This window comes from Chlorocebus sabaeus, chromosome 21 (assembly GCF_047675955.1).
Source record: "Chlorocebus sabaeus isolate Y175 chromosome 21, mChlSab1.0.hap1, whole genome shotgun sequence".
Taxonomy (NCBI): Eukaryota; Metazoa; Chordata; class Mammalia; order Primates; family Cercopithecidae; genus Chlorocebus; species Chlorocebus sabaeus.
This window is the reverse complement of record NC_132924.1, coordinates 123,900,559-123,923,292: the sequence shown is the minus strand read 5'-3', so window position 1 is coordinate 123,923,292 and position 22,734 is coordinate 123,900,559. Positions and strand designations below refer to the sequence as shown.

At 55.3% G+C, this 22,734-nt stretch overlaps 1 protein-coding gene across 2 annotated transcripts in view; it reads left to right on the top strand.

Annotated features, from left to right (window-relative positions):
• The window catches only part of SMARCD3 (SWI/SNF related BAF chromatin remodeling complex subunit D3), a 38,226-nt gene that overhangs the window by 8,596 nt on the left and 6,896 nt on the right, over window positions 1–22,734 (top strand). Inside the window, exon 1 of one of the 2 annotated variants that reach the window (XM_007983511.3) lies at window positions 19,442–20,098. The exons of the other annotated variant lie outside the window; for it this stretch is intronic. Within the exon in view, the coding sequence (XP_007981702.1) occupies window positions 20,021–20,098 (78 nt within the window). The 5' untranslated portion in view covers window positions 19,442–20,020. Of the gene's footprint in view, window positions 1–19,441; window positions 20,099–22,734 lie in introns of those variants that run through there. 2 annotated transcript variants of the gene reach the window in all.

The window sequence follows — 22,734 nt, the reverse complement described above, 5'->3', positions numbered from 1 at the left end:
CAGCCACCCCGTTATTCAGGGTCTCAACTCAGCCCCTCCTCTTTTGCCCCCAGCACTGAGGCTCAGTCAAAGACCATTTATCATCTCACACACAGTCTGTTCCACTCATTGACTGTCACTGCTGTGCCCCTAGGAGTATTTGAGTTTGCAACCCCTAAAATAGGGAATGGGGAGGAGATGTGGCAAATGGGAGGGCTCTCGCCCCTCTGAAAAGGTACAGCCCCTTCTCAGCTCCACCTGATTGTCTCTAAGTGGACTGGTGGTCTGGTCTTGCCAAATTTCTCATTTTTTTTAGAGATTCTGGAAATCTGGCTTTGATGCGAAATCTCTGTCTTTAAGGTTGGTGTCTAATTAAAGTGTTTAGGACACAGTGAGGGCTGAGCAAAACCTGTCTGCCCTGCCCAGTTTGTAACACTCACCTTGAGGTCTCCTTGCCTGCCGCTTGTCCCCTTCCCTCCCTTCTATCCCCTAGCCCAGAAAACAAACCAGCATTTCTCACTGAGAACTCAGGGCCCCCAGTTTGAGAAACACTGCATTAAGAATTGCTGTCACTTTATTGGTTTGTTTGTTTGTTTGTTTATTTATTTATTTATTTATTTATTTATGAGACAGGATCTCGGCTCCATCGCCTAGGCTGCAGTACAGTGGTGCGATCATGGCTCACTGAAGCCTCAACCTCCTGGGCTCAAGCAGTTCTCCCACCTCAGTGCCCCACGTAGCTGGAACTACAGGTGTGCACCACCACACCCAGCTAATATATTTGAATTTTAGTAGAGAGGAGTCTTGCTGTGTTGCCCAGGCTGGTCTCCAACTCTTGAGCTCAAGCAATCTGCCCACCTCAGCCTCCCAGAGTGCTGGCATTACAGGCTTGAGCCACTGCACCTGGCCTGCTGTCGCTTTAGTTGGCTTCTTGTCAGCTACATTATAATTACAATGAAATTATAAACAAAATGCAGAGTCTTTTCAAAAACTTGAGGACCCTCTCCCACAACAGACCCGATTCCCAGTTTGAGAAGCAGTGCTCATAAATCCTCATGATGACTGCTAATGGGAAGGGCAGGGCTGTTGTAGAATCCCTCTCAACTTGTCTGTGTCTTAACTTAAACCCAGAGTACCAACCCCTGAGGACTTCAGAGTACATTTGATAACGAATGGGGGAGCAGTCAGATAGTGACTCAAAAAGAACATGGACCTTATGATCAGAAAACAGGAGTTTGAGCCTCACTTTCGACACTAACTTGCCCTCCAGCTCTGAGTCAGTCTTTAAAGAACTCTCTACGCCTTGTGTTCCTGTCTTTAAGATGGATATAGTAATAGTCATCCTTTCAGCTTCCTGGAGTGTGGAGAGAACCAAATTGGATAATGCATGTTGAACTATTTTGTAGGCTAAGCTCCATGAAGCTCTATGTGTTAATTTGGAGGTGTTTGACAAAGTGTTTCCCTATATCTTTAGGGTATGATACATAAACGTGGGCTGGATGCAGTGGTGTGCTGGTAAATGTTTAACAACTGGCTCTTGGCAGGACGGGGCGTGGGAGCAGAGTTCCGGTTTGTATCGTTCGCCAATTCCTGTGGTATAAATAGCACTAGCTGGGTGCAGTGGCTGAAGCCTGTAATCCCAGCGCTTTGGGAGGCCACTGCGGGAGGCTCACTTAACGCCAAAAGTTCAAGACCAGCCTAGGCAACAAAGCAACACCCCATTTCTACAAAACATTTTAACAGTTAGCCAGGCATGGTGGCATGCACCTATAGTCTTAGCTACTCAGGAGGCTGAGGCAGGAAGATGGCTTGAGCCCAGGAGGTCCATGCTGCAATGAGCCATGATCACACCACTGTACTCCAGCCTAGGCAATAGCCAGACCCTATCTCAAAAAAAAAAAAAAAAACCTCCCACAGTGGCTGATGTTCTGACATGACACACTAGCATATTGCTGGCTGGATGTTACTATCATTGGGCAAATTTGCTGAGAATTGAAGAAAGACTAAGCCCCAAAGGGTGTACATTAGTCTGGAGAGAGAGCCTTGTCTTGCTTCCTGTCCCTTTCTCAATACATTCAGCAAAGATTTAGATGCAGATTGATGGTCACACTCACTGGATTTATGAATGACACACAGCCAGAAAAGATGGTGAATATTTGGATATTTTGAATTAATATTCAAAAGCTGTCAGCATTCACCTTCTAAGAATTATGGGCTAATTCTTAGAAGATGAATATTAACAGGAGTAAATGTTAAGTGTCCCTTCTTGAGACAAAAAGACAACTTTACAAGTAGGGGATAGGGAGACATGTTTTGCATAGAGTAGGAAAAAAAAATTGGCTGGGTGTGGTGGCTCACGCCTGTAATCCCAGCCCTTTGGGAGGCTGAGGTGGGCGATCATTTGAGGTCAGGAGTTTGAGACCAGCCTGGCCAACATGGTGAAACACTGTCTCTACAACAAATACAAAAATTAGCCAGGCATGGTGGCACACGCCTGTAATCCCAGCTACTCAGGAGGCTGAGGCATGAGAATTGCTTGAACCCTGGAGGCGGAGATTGCAGTGAGCCGAGGTCGCGCCACTGCACTCCAGCCTGGGCAATAGAGCGAGACTCTGTATCAAAGAAAGAAAGAAAAGAAAAGAAAAAAAATGAGGTTAAATTGACAATAAGGTCAGTTCAAGTCCACAGTGCAATGAGTGATTACCAAAGAGTGATACATTAATGGCCATGATGACTTTACTCAGTACTCTGTGACTTAAAGAGAATTTTCACATATGGCAAATCATTACTATTTTGCTATGCACAATAACCCGGTGAGAGAGGTAAGATGATAAATGGCCACTGATGAGGAGACTGAGATCAGAGAGGTTAATGGTGACTTGGCACTTTTATACTCCTGTCAATGGATGATGGAATAAAGGCTCAAACTCAGGCCTTCTGGCCTGGATTCTGCCCTGTGCTTTGCACCCTGCTCGGAGGGCTTGCTTTCATCAGGCAAACCAGAGGATGTTCCGAGGGGAGGCCCAGGTGGTAGGTGGACTAGCAGGCAGATCTCATGACGACCACCCTGGGAGTCCTGAAGAGCAGGCTGTGGGGGTGTTGGGTCACTAGGGCCACCCCAACAAAGGACCACAGACCTGGAAGCTTAAACAACAGAGATTCCTGGTCCCAGTGTGGGAGGCTGGAAGTCTGAAATCAAGGTGTCAGCAAGGTTGGTTCCTTCTGAAGGCTGCGAGGGAGGGATCTGTCTCAGGCCTCTCTCCTTGGCTAGAAGTTGAGCATCCTCTCCCTCTGTCTCTTTACATCATCATCTCTCTGTGCAAGTCTCTGTGCCCAAATTTCCCTTTCTTGTAAGGACACCAGTCCTATTGGATGAGGGCCCACCCTAATGACCTCATTTTAACTTAATTACCTCTTTAGCGACCGTATCCCCAAATAAGATCACGTTCTGATATATTATGGGTTAGGACTCCAACATATGAATTTTGGGAGACACAGTTCAACCCATAGCAGGGGTACTCTGACAGGTACCTTCAGAATTTGGAGATGTGTCTTACAGAGGAGCAAGATGGTCAGAGCCTCAGGGAGCTGATGGGGTTCAAAACCCTGGGCTATCCCCATCACAGAAAGAACCAAGGCCCCAAGGGACAGGTCGACTCCCTGCCACTGTCCAGTCCTTGGGCCCCTGGGCTGCTGGAACACTAGTGCCCCACCTGGCTCCATGAAGAGCCAGAGGGCAGCCTCCAGCCTCCCGTTCCGGCAGTTACCCTGGGCAGTCAGTATGCCACCTTCCCAGCTAGTCCTGGGCCTGGCCCCACGGTCTGCTCCCCCTCCGCCACCACCACCACTGCTGCTGCTCCATGCTGGCTTCCGACGCTGCCTCCAGCAGAGGCTTGGGCCCAGCTCCGCTGGACTCCCCAGAACTCCATGGATCCCACCATTGACCTCCTCACCTTCACATCAGGGAGAAGGAGGTGGCCTGCTGAGGAGTTAGGTGTTTAGCAGGTGATTGCCTCCATCCTCCAGAGGAACTCCCACAGTTCCTACCCTAGCCGCTGGCCTGGCCTGGCCTCGTGGCTTCTTGTGTGAGACCATCTTCAGAGCACTTATCTTGGGCTTCGGAATGGCTTAGAATCATGCTCTCCTCTTCCGATACCCTGTGCCAAAAGCCACTGCCATCCTGGGGCACTTTCCAAGGCAGGAGCTGACATTAGCTCCTCCCTCTCTGTTTCGGGGCAAAATCCTGACTTTGGCCGGGTGCGGTGGCTCACACCTCTAATCCCAGCACCTTGGGAGGCTGAAGCAGGCAGATCACTTGATGTCAGGAGTTTGAGACCAGCCTGGCCAATATGGCGAAACCCCGTCTCTACTAAAAATATAAAAATTATCCGGGTGTGGTGGTGGGCACCTGTAATCCCAGCTACTCGGGCGGCTGAGGCAGGAGAATCGCTTGAACCCAGGAGGCAGAGGTTGCAGTGAGCCAAGATCACACCACTGTACTCCAGCCTGGGCAACAGAGTAAGACTATGTCTCAAAAAAAAAAAAAAAAAAAAAATCCTGTCATCAGGAACCTGACCTTCAGACCCAGTGGCTGATCACTGCAGGTCAAGAGAATGGCAGGTGCAGAGGTCCTGAGGTGGGCAGGGACCCAATGAGTTTGAGGACCAGATAGGGACTGGCGGAGCTGAAGGCACCCACAAGGTGGAGTCAGCCCTGTGAGCCCTGGCAAGGAATTTGGATTCTGTCAGTGCCGTGAAACCACTGTCAGATCTTCAGCAAGGATGTACTGTGGTCCTCACTGCATTTTTTAAAAGATCACTCTGGCCATGCTGTGGAGAGAGACAGAATGGAGAGACGGGACCATCAGTGCAGAAGAGAAATGCTGCTGGCCTGGACCAGGGCAATGACAGAAAAAATGCCGAGGCCAATGGGCTTGAGAGAGCAGATAACAGTGAAACTAATAAAATTTGCCTGTGGATTAAATATGAGGGCCAAGGGAGAGGAGGATGTTCATAATAACAACCACAGAACAGCATGGAAAATGGTCGGACCCTGGAGTTGGGCTGAGGGAATTGGATGGCTTGAAAGATATGGCGATGTAGATGGGCAGGATTGAGGTTTGGAGGGATAAGAGGGACATTCTCCAAGGTGGAACCTGGGGAGGGCAAAGACAGGGCTTTGAGGCTGGTGAGGAGGCCTCCTTGGTGAAAGTGGTAGGGCCTTGGTGGACACATGGACATCCTGCCTCTCTCTCCCCTCCCTCCCCAGCTGCCTCCCAGGTTTGAAGTTGTGGTTATAGCTTCAGCCTTGATTTAAATCCCTCAGAACACCCCTTGGCATTTTTTTAATTAAAAAAAATCCGTTTAGCAGGAGTGTCTGGCACATTCCACTTCTTCCCATCAAGTCTGCCCACAGCCTCTGGGCTAGGATCTAGGCTAGACACAGGCCACCCGGATGAAAATCCCAGCTCCACCCCTACCAGCTCTGCAACCTTGCACCAGTCATTTTGCTTCCTTAGGCCTCAGTTTCCCCACTTGTAAGGTGGATTAAGGATTGTCCTCGCAAGGTAGGGGGACTGTGGACATGAACTGAGCTTGGAACAAGCAGTGGCTGCTCACAATAAGAGCCATGTGTGCTGGCTTCCCTGTCACTAGTTTTAGCCTGCTGGGCTCTGCAGGGCACCTGTCCTGCCCTTTCCACTATTCATGACTCTCGCCAAGATAAAGCATGAGTCTTGGGTGCCTCTCCCCTGACCTTCACAGAGGTGCCCAAGGAGGCAGAGCCCCTGCGACCCACAGCACCCCATACCAGCCTTGGGCATCCCGCCCAGCTGGGGCTTTCCTGGCTGTGCTCAGGGTCCTGCTTAGGTGTCGCTACTCTGAGACACCTGTTGGGGTAGCCCTGCCCCACCCTGTTAGGGGCCCCTCCTCCCTGCTCCCACAGGGCCCTCTGGACACACCTGGCACAAAGGCCTCTATCCATCTTGTCTTTCTCAATGACCACCAGGTCTCAAGGCGGAGGCCATGTCATGCATGTAAATGGGCAGCGCTTCCCAGGAGCCGCCCCAAAGGAGGTGCTCACTAAACGCATACAGAGAACAGAAGGCAGAGGAGCGCACGGGGTGGGAGGAGGCCCTGCTTTTCCTCAGATGCCGTTATCAGCAGTTCCCAAACCTCTGCTTTTCTAGGCCGTAACTGGCCTTACAGAGTCTTTTTAAATTTAAGTCCCAAAGCTGGGCATGGTGGCTCATGCCTGTAATCCCAACACTCTGAGTGGCCGAGGTGAGAGGATTCCTTGAGCCCAGGAGTTCGAGATCGGCCTAGGCAACACAGCAAGACCTTGTCTCTACAAACAATTTAAAAATTAGCCGGGTATGGTGGCACGTGCCTGTAGTCCCAGCTACTCAGGGGGCTGAGGTGGGAAGATAGCTTGAGCCCAGGAGGTCCAGGCTGTAGTGAGCTGTGATCACACCACTGCACCACAGTCTAGACGACAGAGCAAAACCCTGTCTCAAAAAAAAAAAAAAAAGTTTAAGTGCAGTGGATGTGCTAACGTGTGGTGGCTTCTGAATGTCTCCCTCCTGTCCTGCAGCCCGAGCTGCAGCCCCCACAGCTCAGTTGCGGGACCACGGGTTTCCCATGGCATAACCCCTGCACGCTAACACCACTTGTGGCTGCTCTCTGCCCAAGGAAGGGTCCAGTGGTTTGAGTAGACCCTACACTTCCCGCAGGGCTCCCAGAGCCGCCGTAATTAGCCACTCTGAATGATCACCTGGCTGGCTTCTAAAAGCGGCAGCTCGGCCCTCACCTGTACCTGCCGTGGTGTTTGTGATGAGACTGCCGCTGAAGGGCTCTGAGAGCTCCCTGGTTCCACTGTGCCCCACCCTAGCTGGGGGTTGGTTGGAAGCAGAATCATTCAAGTCCGGGAGATAAGACAGATGAGCAGCAGCCGAGGCCACAGGGAATCCAGGCTGTGGGACAAGCAGGCAGGACCAATGGGAAGCTGATGCTAACAGCTGCTGCTCGTTAAGTGTTGACGCTGTGCCAGGCACTGTGCTGAATTCTGCACATGCTCAACCACATTTTAATCCTCACATCCACCCGTGCATCATGTGAGGGACCCCCAGTTTTGCAGATGGGGAACAGGTCAGGTAACATGATCAGGGTTATGGTCACTCAGTGACTGGGTGGGGTTTGAACTCAGAACCAATTGACTCAAGGGCTGTGGTTCTCAACCCTGGGGCAATTTCACCCTCCAGGGACAAGGATCAACATCTGGAGATATTTTGTTTGCCACACTGGGTAAAGAATAGAGGCCAGGGATGCTCCTAACATCATACAGTGCACAAGGCAACCCCCACAATAAAGAATCGTCCAGCCTGAGATGTCAGCAGTGCCAACTGGAGAAACCCTGTTCTAGAATCCAGGCTAGGAGCCATCACACTGTGGACTGCAGAGACCCTGCCCAGGGCAGTGGGTTCAGGCAGGGGTGGAGAGCATAGCCAACCTTAGTTACAAGGGTTTGCCGAGAGCAGGCCCCAACATCTGCCGTCTCCCCACTGCATGCCCCATGGTGAGTCTTCACGAGACTTCTTGGTGCCACTGTAGCCATTTGAGCCCCAGAGTAAAGTCTGCTGAGTTACCAGTGTGCTGTGTGGGACCGGCAAGAAGCTGAGCTTTCTGTGAAGTCCTTGGTCATGGACAAGCCTCACAAGCCCCATCTCTTCTGAATCCCACTTACTTTTGCCTGGTTCTCCAAGAAATTGGTGGTCCACTCGGCATAGACAGAGCCTGTTGCTGTTCTCATCGCTTCTCCTACCCCTCTTAAGGGCCAGCTGGATCCTCTTTAAGTTCTCCAAACCTTGCACCAAGTGGCACCAGGAAGGCAAGGCGAGGTGGTAGGGGGCTGTCCCAGGGCACCCCTTGGCTATGTCGGGGTAATGACACATTCCCAAAGGATAGCCGACTGAGGTCCAGGTAGGGGGCGGGGTGGCGTGTCGCCATGGGATTCGAGCATGTATAGGAGTTACACTTGGTCGTGAGGACCAGAGAAGCCACAGGAACAAGGGGCTTGTTCCAAGTTTAGCATTCATTTTTTTATTTTTTCTTGTTTTTGGCTAAAAAGTAACAAAGGGAACCTTCTCAAATGCATTGAAATTTATTTCAGACACCTTGGTGGTAGCACATTTTCTAGAATTTGTATTCCCAATGTTTCGAACAATCAGCTTGAGATTTTGAGGGGTATGTTTAAAAGGATAATTAAGGGTAATTCAGCTTAGCTCTACAGGCTTTCAGGGATCTTGATTTCCTTCTTTAAAAGGCAGGTGTTTGGGGAAGGTGGGGTGTGTGTGTTGGTGAGTCTGTCACTACCCCCAGCCGGCAAGCTTTAGCATGGGGACACTGGGGAGGCAGCTTGGGGTAAAGGAGAAAACCCAGGAACCTTGAGGACAGGAAACCTGATTTGCAATCCTAGCCCCACCCTGTGATAGCACAGTGAATTTTGGCAAGTCACACAACTTCTTCTAGCCTCATTTTCATTATCTTTATAATGGGGACCCTGCCAGGAACCTGATAGGGTTGTCTTTTGGGATCAGACAGGTTACTGTGTGTGGAAGTGCTTGGTCAATGGTAAAGTCCTATACAAATCTAAACCAGTGTTATTACTCCTATGATAACAAGTCTCGGCCAAGCATGGTGACTCACGCCTGTAATCCCAGCACTTTGGGAGGCCAAGGCGGGTGGATCACCTGAGGTCAGGAGTTCGAAACTAGCTTGGCCAACATGGTGAAATCCCGTCTCTACTAAAACCACAAAAATTAACTGGGCATGATGGTGCGTGCCTGTAATCCCAGCTACTCAGGAGGCTGAGGCAGGAGATCATTTGAACCCAGTAGGCGGAGGTTGCAGTGAGCCAAGACTGTGCCATTGCACTTAAGCCTGGGTGAAAAGAGTGAAACTCCATCTCAAAAAACCAAAACAAAACAAAACAAGTCTCAGGTTGTAACCTCAGCTGGCATTTGGAAATCTGTGCTGAAGATCCTGCATGGGGCCGGAGTGGGCTCTCTTCGCCTCCACGCATCACATGTTGGAGGCTCTGCCATGTGCCAGGTACTTGGGATTCAGCAGCAAAGAAAACAGATAAAAAGCCCTGCCTCCTTTAGAAAACACACACACACACACACAGCCCCTACCTTTTCGGAGCTTACATTCTTTTTTTATTTTTTATTTTTTGAGACAGAGTCTCACTCTGTCACCCAGACTGGAGTACAGTGGTGTGATCTTGGCTCACTGCAACCTCTGCCTCACAGGTTCAAGCGATTCTCCTGCCTCAGCCTCCTGAGTAGCTGAGACTACAGGTGCCCGCCACCACACATGGCTAATTTTTGTATTTTTAGTAGAGGCGGGATTTCACCATGTTGGCCAGGCTGGTCTCAAACTCCTGACCTCAGGTGATTGGCTTCCCAAAGTGTTGGGATTACAAGTGTGAGCCACCGCGCCCGGCCTGGAGCTTACGTTCTAATGGAGAAAAAAAAAAAAGTTAGGCATCAATGTAGGGAGTAGATGATATAGAAAGGTGGAAGGTGTAGGGTCCTGTAGGGAGAGTGGAGGGGAATAAAAGAGATGGGTGTGTGGAGGGGGAGGGCTTGCAGTTTTTAATCAGGGAGACAGACAGACAGTGCCTCATTGAGAAGGGGACATGTGAATAAAGGCTTTTGGGAGGTGAGGAGTGCGCCATGTAGATTGCCAGAGGAAGAGCATCCTGAACTGGCATGGACCTGGAGTTTCCAAAGCACCGCAGGGAGCACAGAGGCCAGGGCAGAGAGAAGGTGGTGAGGGAGATAGCAAGAGGTGAGAGCAGAGGGGACAGGGAGTAAGGATGAGACCAGATCCTGCAGGACCTTCAGGACCTTGGGCCTTGCTTGGAATAAGATGGAAGCCCTGGAGGGTTTAGAGCAGAGCAATGCCATAATCTGACTCTCTTTTTCTTTTTCTTTTTCTTTTTTTTTCTTTTTTGTTTTAGGCAGAGTCTCACTCTGTTGCCCAGGCTGGAGTGCAGTGGCACAATCTTGGCTCACTGTAACCTCTGCCTCCTGGGTTCAAGCAATTCTCTTGCCTCAGCCTCCCAAGTAGCTAGGATTACAGCTGCACGCCACCACACCTGGCAAATTTTTGTATTTTTAGTAGAGATGGGGTTTCACCATGTTGGCCAGGCTGCTCTCGAACTCCTGACCTCAAGTGATCCACCCACCTCCAGCCTCCCAAAGTGCTGGGATTCCAGGCATGAGCCACCGCGCCGGGTCCTGACTTCCTTTTTAAAGAACTTGCTGCCATGCTGAGAGCAGACTGTCGGGGCGAGGCTGGAAGCAGGCTACCCAGTAGTTGTGGTTTGGAGCTCGGGCGGCATCCGGGGAGAGGTGAGAAGCAGTAGGCTGCTGGGTCCAGAGCCAACAGGATGTGCCTTCAGAGTGCATGTGGGGTGTGAGGGAAAGGCAGGGGTCCAGGGTGTTCCAAGGTGTGGGCCTGGGCAGCTGGAAGGAGGGAGAAGCTGTGGGTGGAGGATGGGGTTTGAGGCAAAAGAGCAGGAGCTCATTTTGGACAGACCACTGTCCACTGAAGATCCAGGTGGAAACGCTGAATAGGTGATTGGATAGATGTATCCAAGGATTGGGAGAGAGGACTGGGCTGGAGGAAACTGTGGGAGCTGCTGACATACGGGTGGTGCTGGATGTGATGAGACCGCACAAAGGATGAGATCTCCGAGGAAGTGAGCATGGAGAGGTGAGGAGGACCCAGGCCTGAGTCCTGGTGCTCCTGCATGGAGAGGGAAGGAGAAGAACTGGATGGTCCCCAGGGACTGAGAAAGAGCAGCCCAGGAGGCAGGAGGTCAGCCAAGAGGGGGAAGTGTCCTCCCTCCACGGGAGGAAATGTTTGAAAGAGGACGGAGTGTTGTGACTTTGCCAGGTGCAGTGGCTCACACCTGTAATCCCAGCACTTTGGGAGGCCGAGGCGGGTGGATCACAAGGTCGGGAGTTCGAGACCAGCCTGGCCAATATGGTGAAACCCCGTCTCTACTAAAAATACAAAAATTAGCCGGGTGTGATGGCGGGCACCTGTAGTCCCAGTTACTTGGGAGGCTGAGGAGGAGAATCACTTGAACCCAGGAGGTGGAGGTTGCAGTAGGTTAAGAACTGACGTCCGCATTTGCCAATGTGGAGGCTACCGGTGGCCCTGCCAGGAGTGTTTCAGTGGAGCAGCCGGAGCTGCATCTGACAGGATTGGGATTCAGGGAGAATGGAAGAGCACAAATGAGACAACTCTTTTGAGAAGTTTTGTTGCTACTGGGCAGCAAACTGTAGGATAAGTAGGGTTAAGAGAGATTGTTTCAGGAGGCCGGGTGCAGGGGCTCATGCCTATAATGCCAGCACTTTGGGAGGCTGAGGCGGGAGGATCACTTGAGCCCAGGAGTTTGAGACCAGCCCGGGCAACATAGTGAGACTTCACTTCTATTTTTTTAAACGTAATAAAAAATGAAAGAAGAGCGTTTGTTTCCAGTGGGGATGTAACAGAACTTATGCATGCTGCTGGGGGAAGTCCAGGGGAGAGGGGAATGTTGATGAAATGATGGTGTGGGAGAGAATTGCTGGAGCAGTGTCCTTGGTGTGGAGGAGGGACAGAGCTGGCACACGGAGGCACGGCTGGCTGTAGTCGGGAGCACAGAGAGCTCATCTGGAGGAACGGGATCAGCTGCTGGCAGGCAGAGGGTGTGGTGGGAGGCTCTGGAAGTTCTTCGGAAGCTTCTTTTTTCTCAGTGAAGGGGGAAAACAGGGACATGAGCTGGGAGTGAGGAGGATGGAGGAGAGGTTGGAGGTCAGAGGAGGGAGAAGATGCAAAAAACTCCTGTCAGGGTGTGGGAGCAGGCATAGATGTGACTGTGCTGTGGGAAGAGTGGCCTGCCGGGCAGCACGATGCCAGCTGAGCTCATGCCAAATCTACAATGAGACCGGGAGGGGTAGCTGTGTGTCTTTCTCTGGCCACATTCAGGTGCATGGTTGCAGGGGAGGAGTTGATGAAGCTGGATTTACCTTTTAAGAGAGTCAAGAGTATATGCAAGGGGCCGGGTGCAGTTGCTCATGCCTGTAATCCCAGCACTTCGGGAGGCCAAGGTGGGCTGATCACTTGAGGTCAGGAGTTCAAGACCAGCCTGGCCAATATGGTGAAACCCTGTCTCTACTAAAAATACAAAAAGTAGCTAGGCATGATGGTGTGCACCTGTGGTCCCAGCTATTCAGGAGGCCGAGGCACAAGAATTGCTTGAGCCCAGGAGGCAGAGGTTGCAGTGAGCTGAGATCACGTCACCTGGGCGACAGGGTGACACTCTGTTTCAAAAAAAAAAAAAAAAAGCCAGGCGCAGTGGCTCATGCCTATAATCCCAGCACTTTGGGAGGCTGAGGCAGGCAGATCGCCTGAGGTCAGGAAGTTTGAGACCAGTCTGGGCAACACAGTGAAACCCAGTCTCTACTAAAATACAAAAAATTAGCCGGGTATGGTGGCAGGCACCTGTAGTCCCACCTACTTGGGAGGCTGAGGCAGGAGAACTGCTTGAACCCGGGAGGCGGAGCTTGCAGTGAGCCGAGATCGTACCACTGCACTCCAGCCTGGGTGACAGAGCAAGACTCCGTCTCAAAAAAAAAAAAAAAAAGAGTACATGCAAGGGAGGTTAAAATGGTCAATTGTGTGTTATGTGTCACCGTCAAAAGAGCCAGGAGATTCAATGTGTAAGAGCAAGGGGTAGCTGTGGGGAGGGGTGCAGAGCGGTGAAATGAAGCAGAGGTTCCAGAGGAGTTGCAGGACTTGGAGGTCAGGGAGCTGGACAGGGTGAACTGGAAAAAGGAAAAAGAGGAGATGGTGGTCAGCAAGTGGGGCTCATGGGACTGAAAGTGGGGGGCTGCGGTTGCTGCAGTTATCTAAGAGATGACCTTGGGAGTGCGTGGCTGAGGGAACGGGGAGGATCCCTCAAAGGGGAGCTGCCAAGGAACGGAGAGGCCAGAGATGTCCAGAAGAGCATGCAGACTGGACAGGAGTGGTGCTCCAGAGAGTGACATGAGCCAGGAGCCAGAATCCGCAAGAATGAAGGCTCCCTAGCTGGGGGTAAGATGCAGAGCCAGGGGTCTGGAAACAGCAGTGAGGGGCAACGGGGGGGCGTACCCACCCTGAGGCCAGTGGTCAAGCCACTGCTGGAAGGGAGCCTGGCTTCTGCTTCTGGAAGGCAAAGAGGATGCTTCCAGAAGAGGTGGAGCATATTGGAAATGTTCCTTAGGACAGACCACAGAGTAGGAGGGTTTCAGGGGTTGGGGAGAGATGGCAACTGTAGGAGGGTCTAGGGCCTTGTGGGGCCCAAAATGCAGGAGTTGAGGGGGTCTGGGGATTTCTGTGGTGACTGACGCAGTTGGGGATAAAGGGCAGCGTGAGATTGAACCTGGTGCCCTCAAAGCCGAGGGCAGGTGGAGGGCTCCCCTGGCCCCGTGGGTGCAGAGTGGAAGGTGCAGCATCAGACCAGCAAGGACAGCTGGGTGGCGAGTCCACGCAGCACTTCCACGGGGGGTTTATTTACACATCCCACTGCCCACTGCCATTTGATTTCATATTCCCAAAAATTTGTTTCGAGAAATGCAGCGGGCTTTTTATCACTATTCAGTTCTCTTCACTCCAGTGACACCCAGACCCCAGAATGCAGTGATTGGCAGGAATCCCCCTGAACACCTGGTCAGAGCAGTAACTGAGGCCTGTTCCTGCCTCACAAGTCCTCAGAAGCTTCCCAAGGTGAGGGGCAGGACGCCAGGCCACCAGGATTGTCCTGACACTGTCATGGGGAGCTAATAGCTGCAAAAGACAGAGAGGAGAATTGGAGGTGCCAGAATGGGGGTCCTCTCACTAAGAAAGAGGAGGACTGGGGCCTGGGGAACATAGGGCACACGTGGAGACAGCTAGCAGGGCGGTCAAAGGCCTCCCCACAGAGGCAGGGCCCTGGCGCAAAGCCCCGGTGAAGCAGGCAGCACTCTGTGCCTTGCCAGCATTTCCAGAGGCAGAGGTTGGAGGGGAGGCAGCAGCACCCTCATTTCACAGATGAGGACAGAGTTCCAGGGAGGAAGTGACATTCCCAGGGCCACACAGCCCGACATGAGCAGACCCCAAGTCAACCAGAAGCCACAAGGCTGCCCCCCAGATCCGGGTGCCCAGCTCCCTAGCAGCCAACATCTGGATGCAGTCAGCATCTGTAGAGAGATGGGGAGGTGAGTAGGATGTCTGGGACATGCACTGGGTGACTCCCCTGGCACCTCAGGCATTTGGGACACGGCTGGGGCAGGGCAGGAGTGGGACCTTAGCAGAGCCAGGGGATATTATGGAGATGGGTGGACTCCCCAGCCCTGGCTGCCTGTTAACCAGGAGGCCGGTGGAGCCAGACATGGCTCCCACACACCTGGGAGGAGGAGAGGGGAAGACTGGCTACTGTTTGGAGTCCCAACCACCCTATGAGTCCCGAGGCCATGTGATCCCCGTGTGTTTGCCCTGGGTTTCAGCCACATCTAAGCTGCTGAATCTGGCCAGATGTGCCAGGTGTTGATCTGGAGGGAGACAAGAGGAGAGTGAGGATGGCTCTGAGTGACCCACCCTCCCTCCAGGGGCCATACAGCCAGCAGATCAGGGCACTGCCCAATTCAGGGTCCCTGGATGCATCCCTGTTGCCTGCCAGGCAGAGCCACACCCTGGAAGGTGGGAGAGAGGTTATAGCACCCCTCAGGATCCCACGTAAACACTGTCCCACAGCCCAGCTCTGTCCTTGCAGAAATGGGGACCAGGCCTGTGTGGCACATTTTTATGGGGTGCATGACCTGCTACAAGCGACCACCTCATTAATGGGGGATAAGAAAAAACCTGCTATGGATCCAACATGTGCCTTCCCCGTGGGCCAGCGGGAGGCTCAGAGCCCAGCGGCCCAGCCCAGCTCTCCTCCTGCCACCAGCAGTTGATTGTGTTGTGTGTGGTGGGAGGGGTGTCAAGGAGCATCCCATTAGACTGAGGAATCCCACGCACGCAAAGAGAGGAAGGAGGCCTCATTCATTCCACTAAGCTTCGCATGCACCTGCCTGCCGCACAGGACCCTGGGGACCCCAAGGTAAGGCCTACCCTGCTGGCTGGATGCTGAAGGTGTAGGGGTGAGGGCTCAGCCAGGTGTGTATGACAGGGGCAGAGCCACCCAGAGAGAGCTACTCTGAGGGGAGGATGGAGGGAGTGAGTGGGAGGGCCGTGTCCCTGAGGACCCCAGAGAGGAGGGGGTGCTGAGCTGGGACCAGCCCTCACTCCTGGTGAGCAGCCCCCACTCACTTGGTGCGGGTCTGCTTCCCGGCACAGCTCCCTCTCTCTGCTCTCTCCCTCTGCCCCCTCCTTCCTCCCAGTCTGCCTTGGTTCCTGCCTCTGTCTTAGGAAATTCTTGGATTTCAGAGCTGGAAGGGCTCTAGGAATGCTCTGACTTAAGCCTCTCCTTTCACTTCTGAGGCCACTGAGGGACAGGGAGGTACAGTGACTTGCCCAAGGTCGCACCATTATTTTGGTGTCCTAGTTTTTCTTTCTTTTTTTTTTTTTTTTTTTTTTTGCTTCCATCTATTGCATTTGTCTCTTTCGGGTGTGTTTGCAAAAGTGACACAGAAAGACAAAGTCACAGAGAAACAGCCCACTTGATAGCAGCAGAGAGTGTAGGGATTACAGAAACATCCCAACACAAACAGGGAGGTGCACAGCTGCCCTGGCCTGGGAGCAGCACGGGGGCAGCCAGGAGGAGGAGGAGGAAGGTGGCCTCCGGGTCCCCTCTGCTGACCCTCACCAGAGGCGGAGGTTGAGGTACAGTCTCCCCTCCTGCCATCTCTGGGGCTGGGCCTGACCCCAAGGACTAGCCAGAGGTCCCCTGGGGCTGGGGCTTAGCCCGGGCCGGTAGGCTGGATGGCGGAAAGTGGGGCCTGGTTTAGGGATGGCCAGAACACAGAAACCAAGGCTTTGTGGTCCTCAGAGCGTCAAGTGGTCTCACTTTCTCCCTCTTTCTCTCTCTCTCTTCCTCTCTCTCCCTCTCCTCTCACGTTTTCTCTTTCTCTCTCTCATACACACACACACACACACTCACACTCAGGCCGCCCCAGTGAGGGTGATCGTATTCCCCTAAGGAAAGCTTTATTGCTGGGAGTGTAGGGAAAAGGGAGTAGAGGAAAGAGCTCTCTCCCAAGCAATCCGTTTTCCCTCCAGTCTCGCTTCCTTTGTTCCTCCCTTCCCTTCCTCCCTCTCCCCTCGCCAGCTTCTCTTCTCTCCTTCCAGCCCCTTCTTCCATGTTCCCCGCTCTCTCGCTCCTCTTGCCGCGCCCCCCGAGCGGAGTCCTGGTGGTGGGAGCTTCACGGAGGGCAGGAGGGCGGGACTGCAGCTGGGGCCCAGCCTCGGTGGCCATCTTCCCGCAGGGAAGGGGTTAAGTCTCTTCCCCGCATCCCTCCTCCCTCCGCCGCCTCCCCGGCCGCCGCGGAGTCCTGCAGCTGGGCCCCGGGCTGACCTTCACCGGGAGGGAGGCCGCGGCGCGCATGCCCAGGTTGGGGACCGGCGCGGGCGGAGGGAGGGGCGGCGCGGGCCGGGCCGGCCCGGGCCCCCCAGCTCCGCGGCCGCCGCCCGCTCGCTCGGGCGCGGTGGGGGCGAGGCGGCCGAGCCCGTCCCGCAGGCCGCGGCGCATCTCTCCCTGCGCGGGGAGCGGCGCTTTGCCATTTGGTGCTGGTACTGCTTCAGCGAGGGAAGGAGCGATGGGGGGACGGCAGGGGGGACTGCGGCTCCTGGCGCCGGGCGGCCGCCCTCGCCCCCGACAGGCGCACGGCCTGCCCCAAGTGCGGCGGGAGCCCTATTGCGCTGGGAAGAATCCAGGCTCTTCCCGGGCCTCCTTCCCACCCGCAGGAGCCATCGGCGGCGTGGCACGGCCGAGCCCCTTTCTGGGGTTGAGCCATTGGGAATCCTGGCCTTTGTGAGGAGGGAGCCCTGGTCCGGGCCCCCACCCTGGCGCCGCCCCAGTTTTCTGGTCTGAAGGCTCCTCCTGTCGCCCACCTAAAAGCAGTATGCAAATGTGTCTGGGCCTGCCTTTGGAATGGGGCCCACCACGGGATCTGGAGGTGCTCAAGGTGTGCCTGTGTGTGCAGAGCCGTGTGGCTTCCTCGACCTTCTGGCGCTTGCATTGGTGTGTGTGCCTGGTGTGTGTGTGTTGGGAGGGTATGTGTGCACGGTGTATCTATTGTCTTTGTACATTTAAGGATGTCTTCCAGAGGGGTGGCTCAGGAGGGGGCTTATGTATGGACTTGAGTGAAGCCCACCAGCTCCTCCACAGGGGCCTAACCATAGCCCCTGCTCTAACCACCTCCTGCAACCTCTTCCACCACCAAGACCAAGCCCCGGATCTCCCAGGCCCTGCCTCAAATTTCCCAGCTGCCCAAACTGGAGTGCCCAGCATCTCCTCTGCTGTCTTCTTTTCCCAAGAGGTCTCTCCAACAGTTGAGAACACTGAGCTTTAACAAAGCCTAGAGGTGTCTATCCCCAACCCCCAGAACCTCCGAGGTCTGTGGTTTCCCACACCCCTGCTAGACGCACCCGTGGTGGGTGGGGGTACCCATGAAACTCACACCATCAGGTAAATGGCAGAGTACCAGCTCCATCCATTGGCTCACTGAGCTTTGCAAGCATCAGGTATCCAGGGTATTGTTGAGTTCCTGTGCCCAGGCATGGAGGAAGAGTGGGAGTTAAAGATCAGTCCCTGACCTCATAGGGACCTAGCCTCTTTGGGAAAAAGCAAAGCTAATGTCCATGAAGCACCGTGCACATCAGGCCAGTCCAATGCCAATTCATGGTGCTGGGTAGTTGGCAATGAGCATTTGGAGAAGAGAAAAATCTTTGCATACAAGTAGGACCAGGGAAGGCTTCCTGGAGGAAGTGGGGCCTGGGCTGGGCTTTAAAGGATAGATGTGATTTGGACAAGCAGAGGGAAGGCAGAGGGCAGACAAAGGGCATTCCAGGTAAAAGAATCGTGGGCAGGGGCTAAGAAATGGGAACGAGCAGGGATTTTGGAGGTTAGCAGGCAGAGTGGACAAATCACTTCCCCAGGTTCCCAGCAGCTACCTGCATGACCTGTGGCAGACAGAGGCAGGCCACCCACCCATCCCCACCCTGTCAGGGCCCAGGCTCTGTGTGTGGGTGTGGAGGGGGGGGGTCTAGGCTAAAGCCCTGGGAGAGATTTGGCAGCAAGGGTATCTCTAGGTCCCCTTTCAAGCTAGGGGTGGTGGAGGAGCATCCTGGACCAGATGCCCTCCCTGACATTTCAGATTGACAGTGGACACCCAAATGAACAGTGACAGCCAAGAGCACAACCAGGGCCAGCAGAAATCAGGCTGCAGGCAGAAAAGACCCCTAGGCAAAGGCATTCTGAAGGGTTTAGGGTCAGGACACTTCAGTCTTCAGGACCCAACTTCAAATAAGTGTTTCAACAAACTCCCCTAGGCACTAGGCTATGGCCCTACCCTCACCTGGATTCTCACAGTGAGGCCCCAGCAGGCCCCCAAACTTGACCCAAGGGGCCTTGTTCCAAAGCCCACGGGCTCCTCCCCCAGAAGGAGGAAAAAGGGGCGTGGCCTTTGGGGACCTGGGTAGGCCCAGGGCTCCCAGCCTGGGTATGTCAGGATTTGCCCCTCCTCCTTCCGGTCCCTCCTCCACTCCAGGGACTGCCAACTTCTTCCACACGCCCCTTCTGGGGCTCCCTTGACACCCCACCCCACACCGCAACCTCAAGATCCCTCTCTTTGGGGTCTTGAGGCTGGCCCAATATACCCACTATACCCAGCCCAGCTGCCCCAACTCCTCTGGGTCCCCTAACCCCACTCCACCCCCACCCCAAGAAAACCAAGCCCGGCTTGCCTCGTTCTCTCCACGCACCCACCCAAGCACCCCCCTGGCGCTGCGCCATTCCCCACATTCATTCGCTTCCTGTTCTCATGAACACAATCCCTGTCCCTCTTTCTGAAATACTTCCCCTATTGCCCTCACTTTCTCACAGAGCGGCAAACAAAGACTCACATACCCAGAAATAGCCTTGCACAGAGCTGAAAGGCACAGGCCACGTCCTGCCACACACGCAGGCGCGCGCGCACGGAGGCTGTCGTGGAGGGAGGCACACAGACAGGGCGTCTGTCTGCACGCACATAAGCTGACACACCACAAAAGGGCGCGGACACACACGGCGTGTGAGACAAGGGCACACACAGCTGTGGACGCAGGGCCACGCCGCCGCCCGGGCACACCCACCGCCGCCGGCCCCGGGCAGGCGCGAGGCCTCGCGGGCCGGGCTCCCCCGGTTCCTGCCAGCCAATATTTCCCTGCTCGGCCTGCCAGGTCTCTGGGGAAAGGGCCTCAGAAATGCAGCAGGAGCCCGCTGGGGGAAAAGTTGGAACTGACTGTTCCCTGCCTGGCGCGGCCGGCGAATTCCCTGACGGAGAAACTATTTGTGGCGAGAGCCGGTGGCCGGCGACCCCCCGCCGCCTCCCCTGGCGTCCCCTCCTCGCGCCGCCTCCCGCGGGCCTCGGCGGCTTCGGGCTGCAGCACTGCTGCCCAGCGCCCGCGGCCGGGCTGGTCGGCGCGCCTCGCCGCTTATCTGCGCTGTTTGGACAGCGGGCTTGGAAAGGCAGGCGGCCCCGTCCCCGCCGAGTCAACAGGCAGACCCCGGGCCGCCGGACTATTTCTGTCTTATCAGTGCAGGAATGCGGCAGCCGCGGCGGCGGCGGCGGCGGCGGGCGGGCGGCGGCGGCGTGGGCCGTGGGCCGTCAGGGCAGCCCTGAAGGGGCCCCCTCCCCACTCCGCTCGAGTAGAAGTGTGAGAGAGCCCAGCAGGACTCAGAGGGGAGAGTTGGAGGAAAAAAAAAGGCAGAAAAGGGAAAGAAAGAGGAAGAGAGAGAGAGAGTGAGAGGAGCCGCTGAGCCCACCCCGATGGCCGCGGACGAAGTTGCCGGAGGGGCGCGCAAAGCCACGAAAAGCAAACTTTTTGAGTTTCTGGTCCATGGGGTGGTGAGTGGGGGAAAGTTAGAGGGGGAGGGCGAGCGAGCTGGCTCGGGCTGAATGGAGGGCTGATCGGGAGGGGCCGGGAGGGCACTCCCGCTCTCCCACCCCTCTAGTGGGGGGCGCCATGGCCCACGGCCCGGCTTCGGAACTGTGCTGGCGCCCTGGCACCCGAACACGTCGCCAGGCGGCCGGCCGGGTCTGGTGCGAGGCGGGGAAGGGAGGCGTTTGCATGGCTCTTGTCAGGGGCGGGGGTGGGACTTGGGGACTCTCCCCCCCAAGTGGGGAGTCCTCGCTGTAGCCGACAGGTTGACTTTCGTTCTTTTCCTTGTGGGCCCAGGTGTTGCCCCTGCCCTGGGGGTGGGGGTGGGGGATGGGGACATGGCAGAGGCTGGGCTGGGCTGTCTGTTCATCCGTTGGGACAGTGTCACTGCTTGTGTCTCCGGAGCAAGGAGCAGGTGACCCTGGAGGCACTGTAGTGGGAAGCTCGCAGGCTGAGCCACCTCTGCATCCCAGCGGGAGGGCTCTGGAGCTTCTGCCTCAGGGTCGGGGAGAGGCCCGCTCTAGGGACTTAGCCCAAGTTAGGGGTTCTGAGGGTCCCCTTGGCGGACTCAGCCACCAGGAGCTGATGTCCTTAACTCCTCGAAGGTGTGAAGGAAGGGCTGGAGTTGGGGATGTGAGGCCTAGAGACCGAAGGGACAGGGGAGCACTGTCCTGCCACAGGCAGGCTGCAAAGGCACGTGGGAGCCCGGGAGGCTGGAGCTGAGTCAGTAAGGCCTGGCTGGGAGGGGTGTGGAGGGGTGTGGAATGGGAGAGGCAGGGGCTGCGACTCTTGAGATGGGTGAGGGGGTGGAGGCCCTGTGTAGAAGAAGCTGTCAGGTTTACTATGGCCAAATTTGGTTGTGACCCCAAGGAAGGCACCTTCTCAGTAAGACCAGAGTCCCTAGGATTTTGGCCTTTCATGGGGGTGGGGCTGGAGGTGGGCACAGCTCTCTGGGGGCTCTGGAAGCCTCCCTCTCAGGGCCTCTTCAGCAGACGAGCCAGTATCCCTGGCCTTGATAACTGGGGAGAGCAGCTGACAGGAAGAGGGGGCCTCCCTGGAGTGGCCCATCCTCCAACCCCAGGGACCCCTGGGGGTAACTTCCCAAGGTGTCCATGTCAGCTAGCTGAGTCACCAATCCTAACCTGGCTGCTGGTGGGAGCCCCTTTAAAAAGGCCCATCTAGTGGGGAGAGGCTGCACGCGTGGACTTTTTTTTTATCTGGTCAACTTAGAGCTTCAGTTATTGAGTGACTGTGAGCCCCAGTGCCCCATCTAGCTGGTGGCCAAGCCTGGGTTCCATTCTGGGCCGCTACCCTGGAGGCGTGAGTGACAGGGTCAGGTGGGGTGAGGGAAGCAGACACATGGACAGGCAGGTTTCACTGCAGGAGAGATAGGCAGAGACAGCTGCTGACCGAGGGTGGGAGGACATTAGGGTTAGACACAGAGCCTGGAGGGCCAGGAGGGAGAGGTAGCAGTTGGAAGGAAAACAGCAAGCCCAGGGGGCCCCTCCTCATGCCTGGGGATGAGGTGGGTGGTGTGTCCATGTTAACAGGGCCAGGGTCTGCATCCCCTGCCCTCTGATCTTCTTCCTGCTCTCATGGTCCCAGTCCCCATCCCACCCCACTCGTTCTGTTTCACAGCCCCTGAAACTCTCTCTGGCCCTCCCCATCTCCCTTCTGGAGTCTGGACAAGTGGGGTTTGGAACACTTCGCTCGATGCATTTGCATCTCATTTACACCCCATCTGACCACCCAGGGGTAGTGGCAAGGGAGGAGGAGCCGCCTCCTCTCAGTCTCCACAGCCCCCTGAACCCTGACTGCTGACCTTGCTGGGGTGGGGATGGGAAGAGGAGGAGGTGGCTGCTGACCTGGGCAGACAGGAAGGGAAATGTGAGTGGAAGTGTCACTGCCCTGACCCACCTCAGGCCCCCTGGGCAGCCCACCTCCAACGCAGCTCCCCTCCTCCCAATCAGATAATCCTGGCAGGGTCTAGGGTGCCCCCGCAGGCTGCCCTTGCCTGCCCTGCCTCCAGCCCTCACCCTGGGAGCAAATCATGAGGGCAGCTTAGACCCTGGGTCAGCGAAGACCCTGGGTGTGGGGACTTGGAGTCAGTCGAGGGGAGTGGGGTTTGGGACCGAAGGGTCAAAGCAGGGAGCAGAGTGGCTGAGATGAGGAGCTAGTGAGTGCCAGGCAGAACCGCCCAAGAAGTGAAGCCTGAGAAGGAGGAGCAGGAGGAGGAGCAGAAGTCGGAGCAGGGAGCCGGGTACCTGACTTCAACCAAGCTGCAGAGTGCAAAGCCCTGGGCCCCCAGGAGGCAGTCCTTCAGGGGCTGGCCGGGCCTGGATGAGCTGTGTGACCTTGGCGAGGTCGTTTTTCTCCGTGAGCCACAGTGGCCCCATCCGTCAAGTGGGGATGAAAGGACCTGCTCAGACTGTCTTGTAGAGGAGCATGTGGATGTGAACATCTTTGAAAGGTTGAAAGGAGCCATTAATATTCATTTTGCGGTACCTTCCGCAGCCCCGAGGCTCGCAATGCCCTGTGCGGTGCCTGGCTTCAGTTAGCTTCCTACAGCCAGACGCCAAGCCCCTCCGCCAGAGCCGCGCGT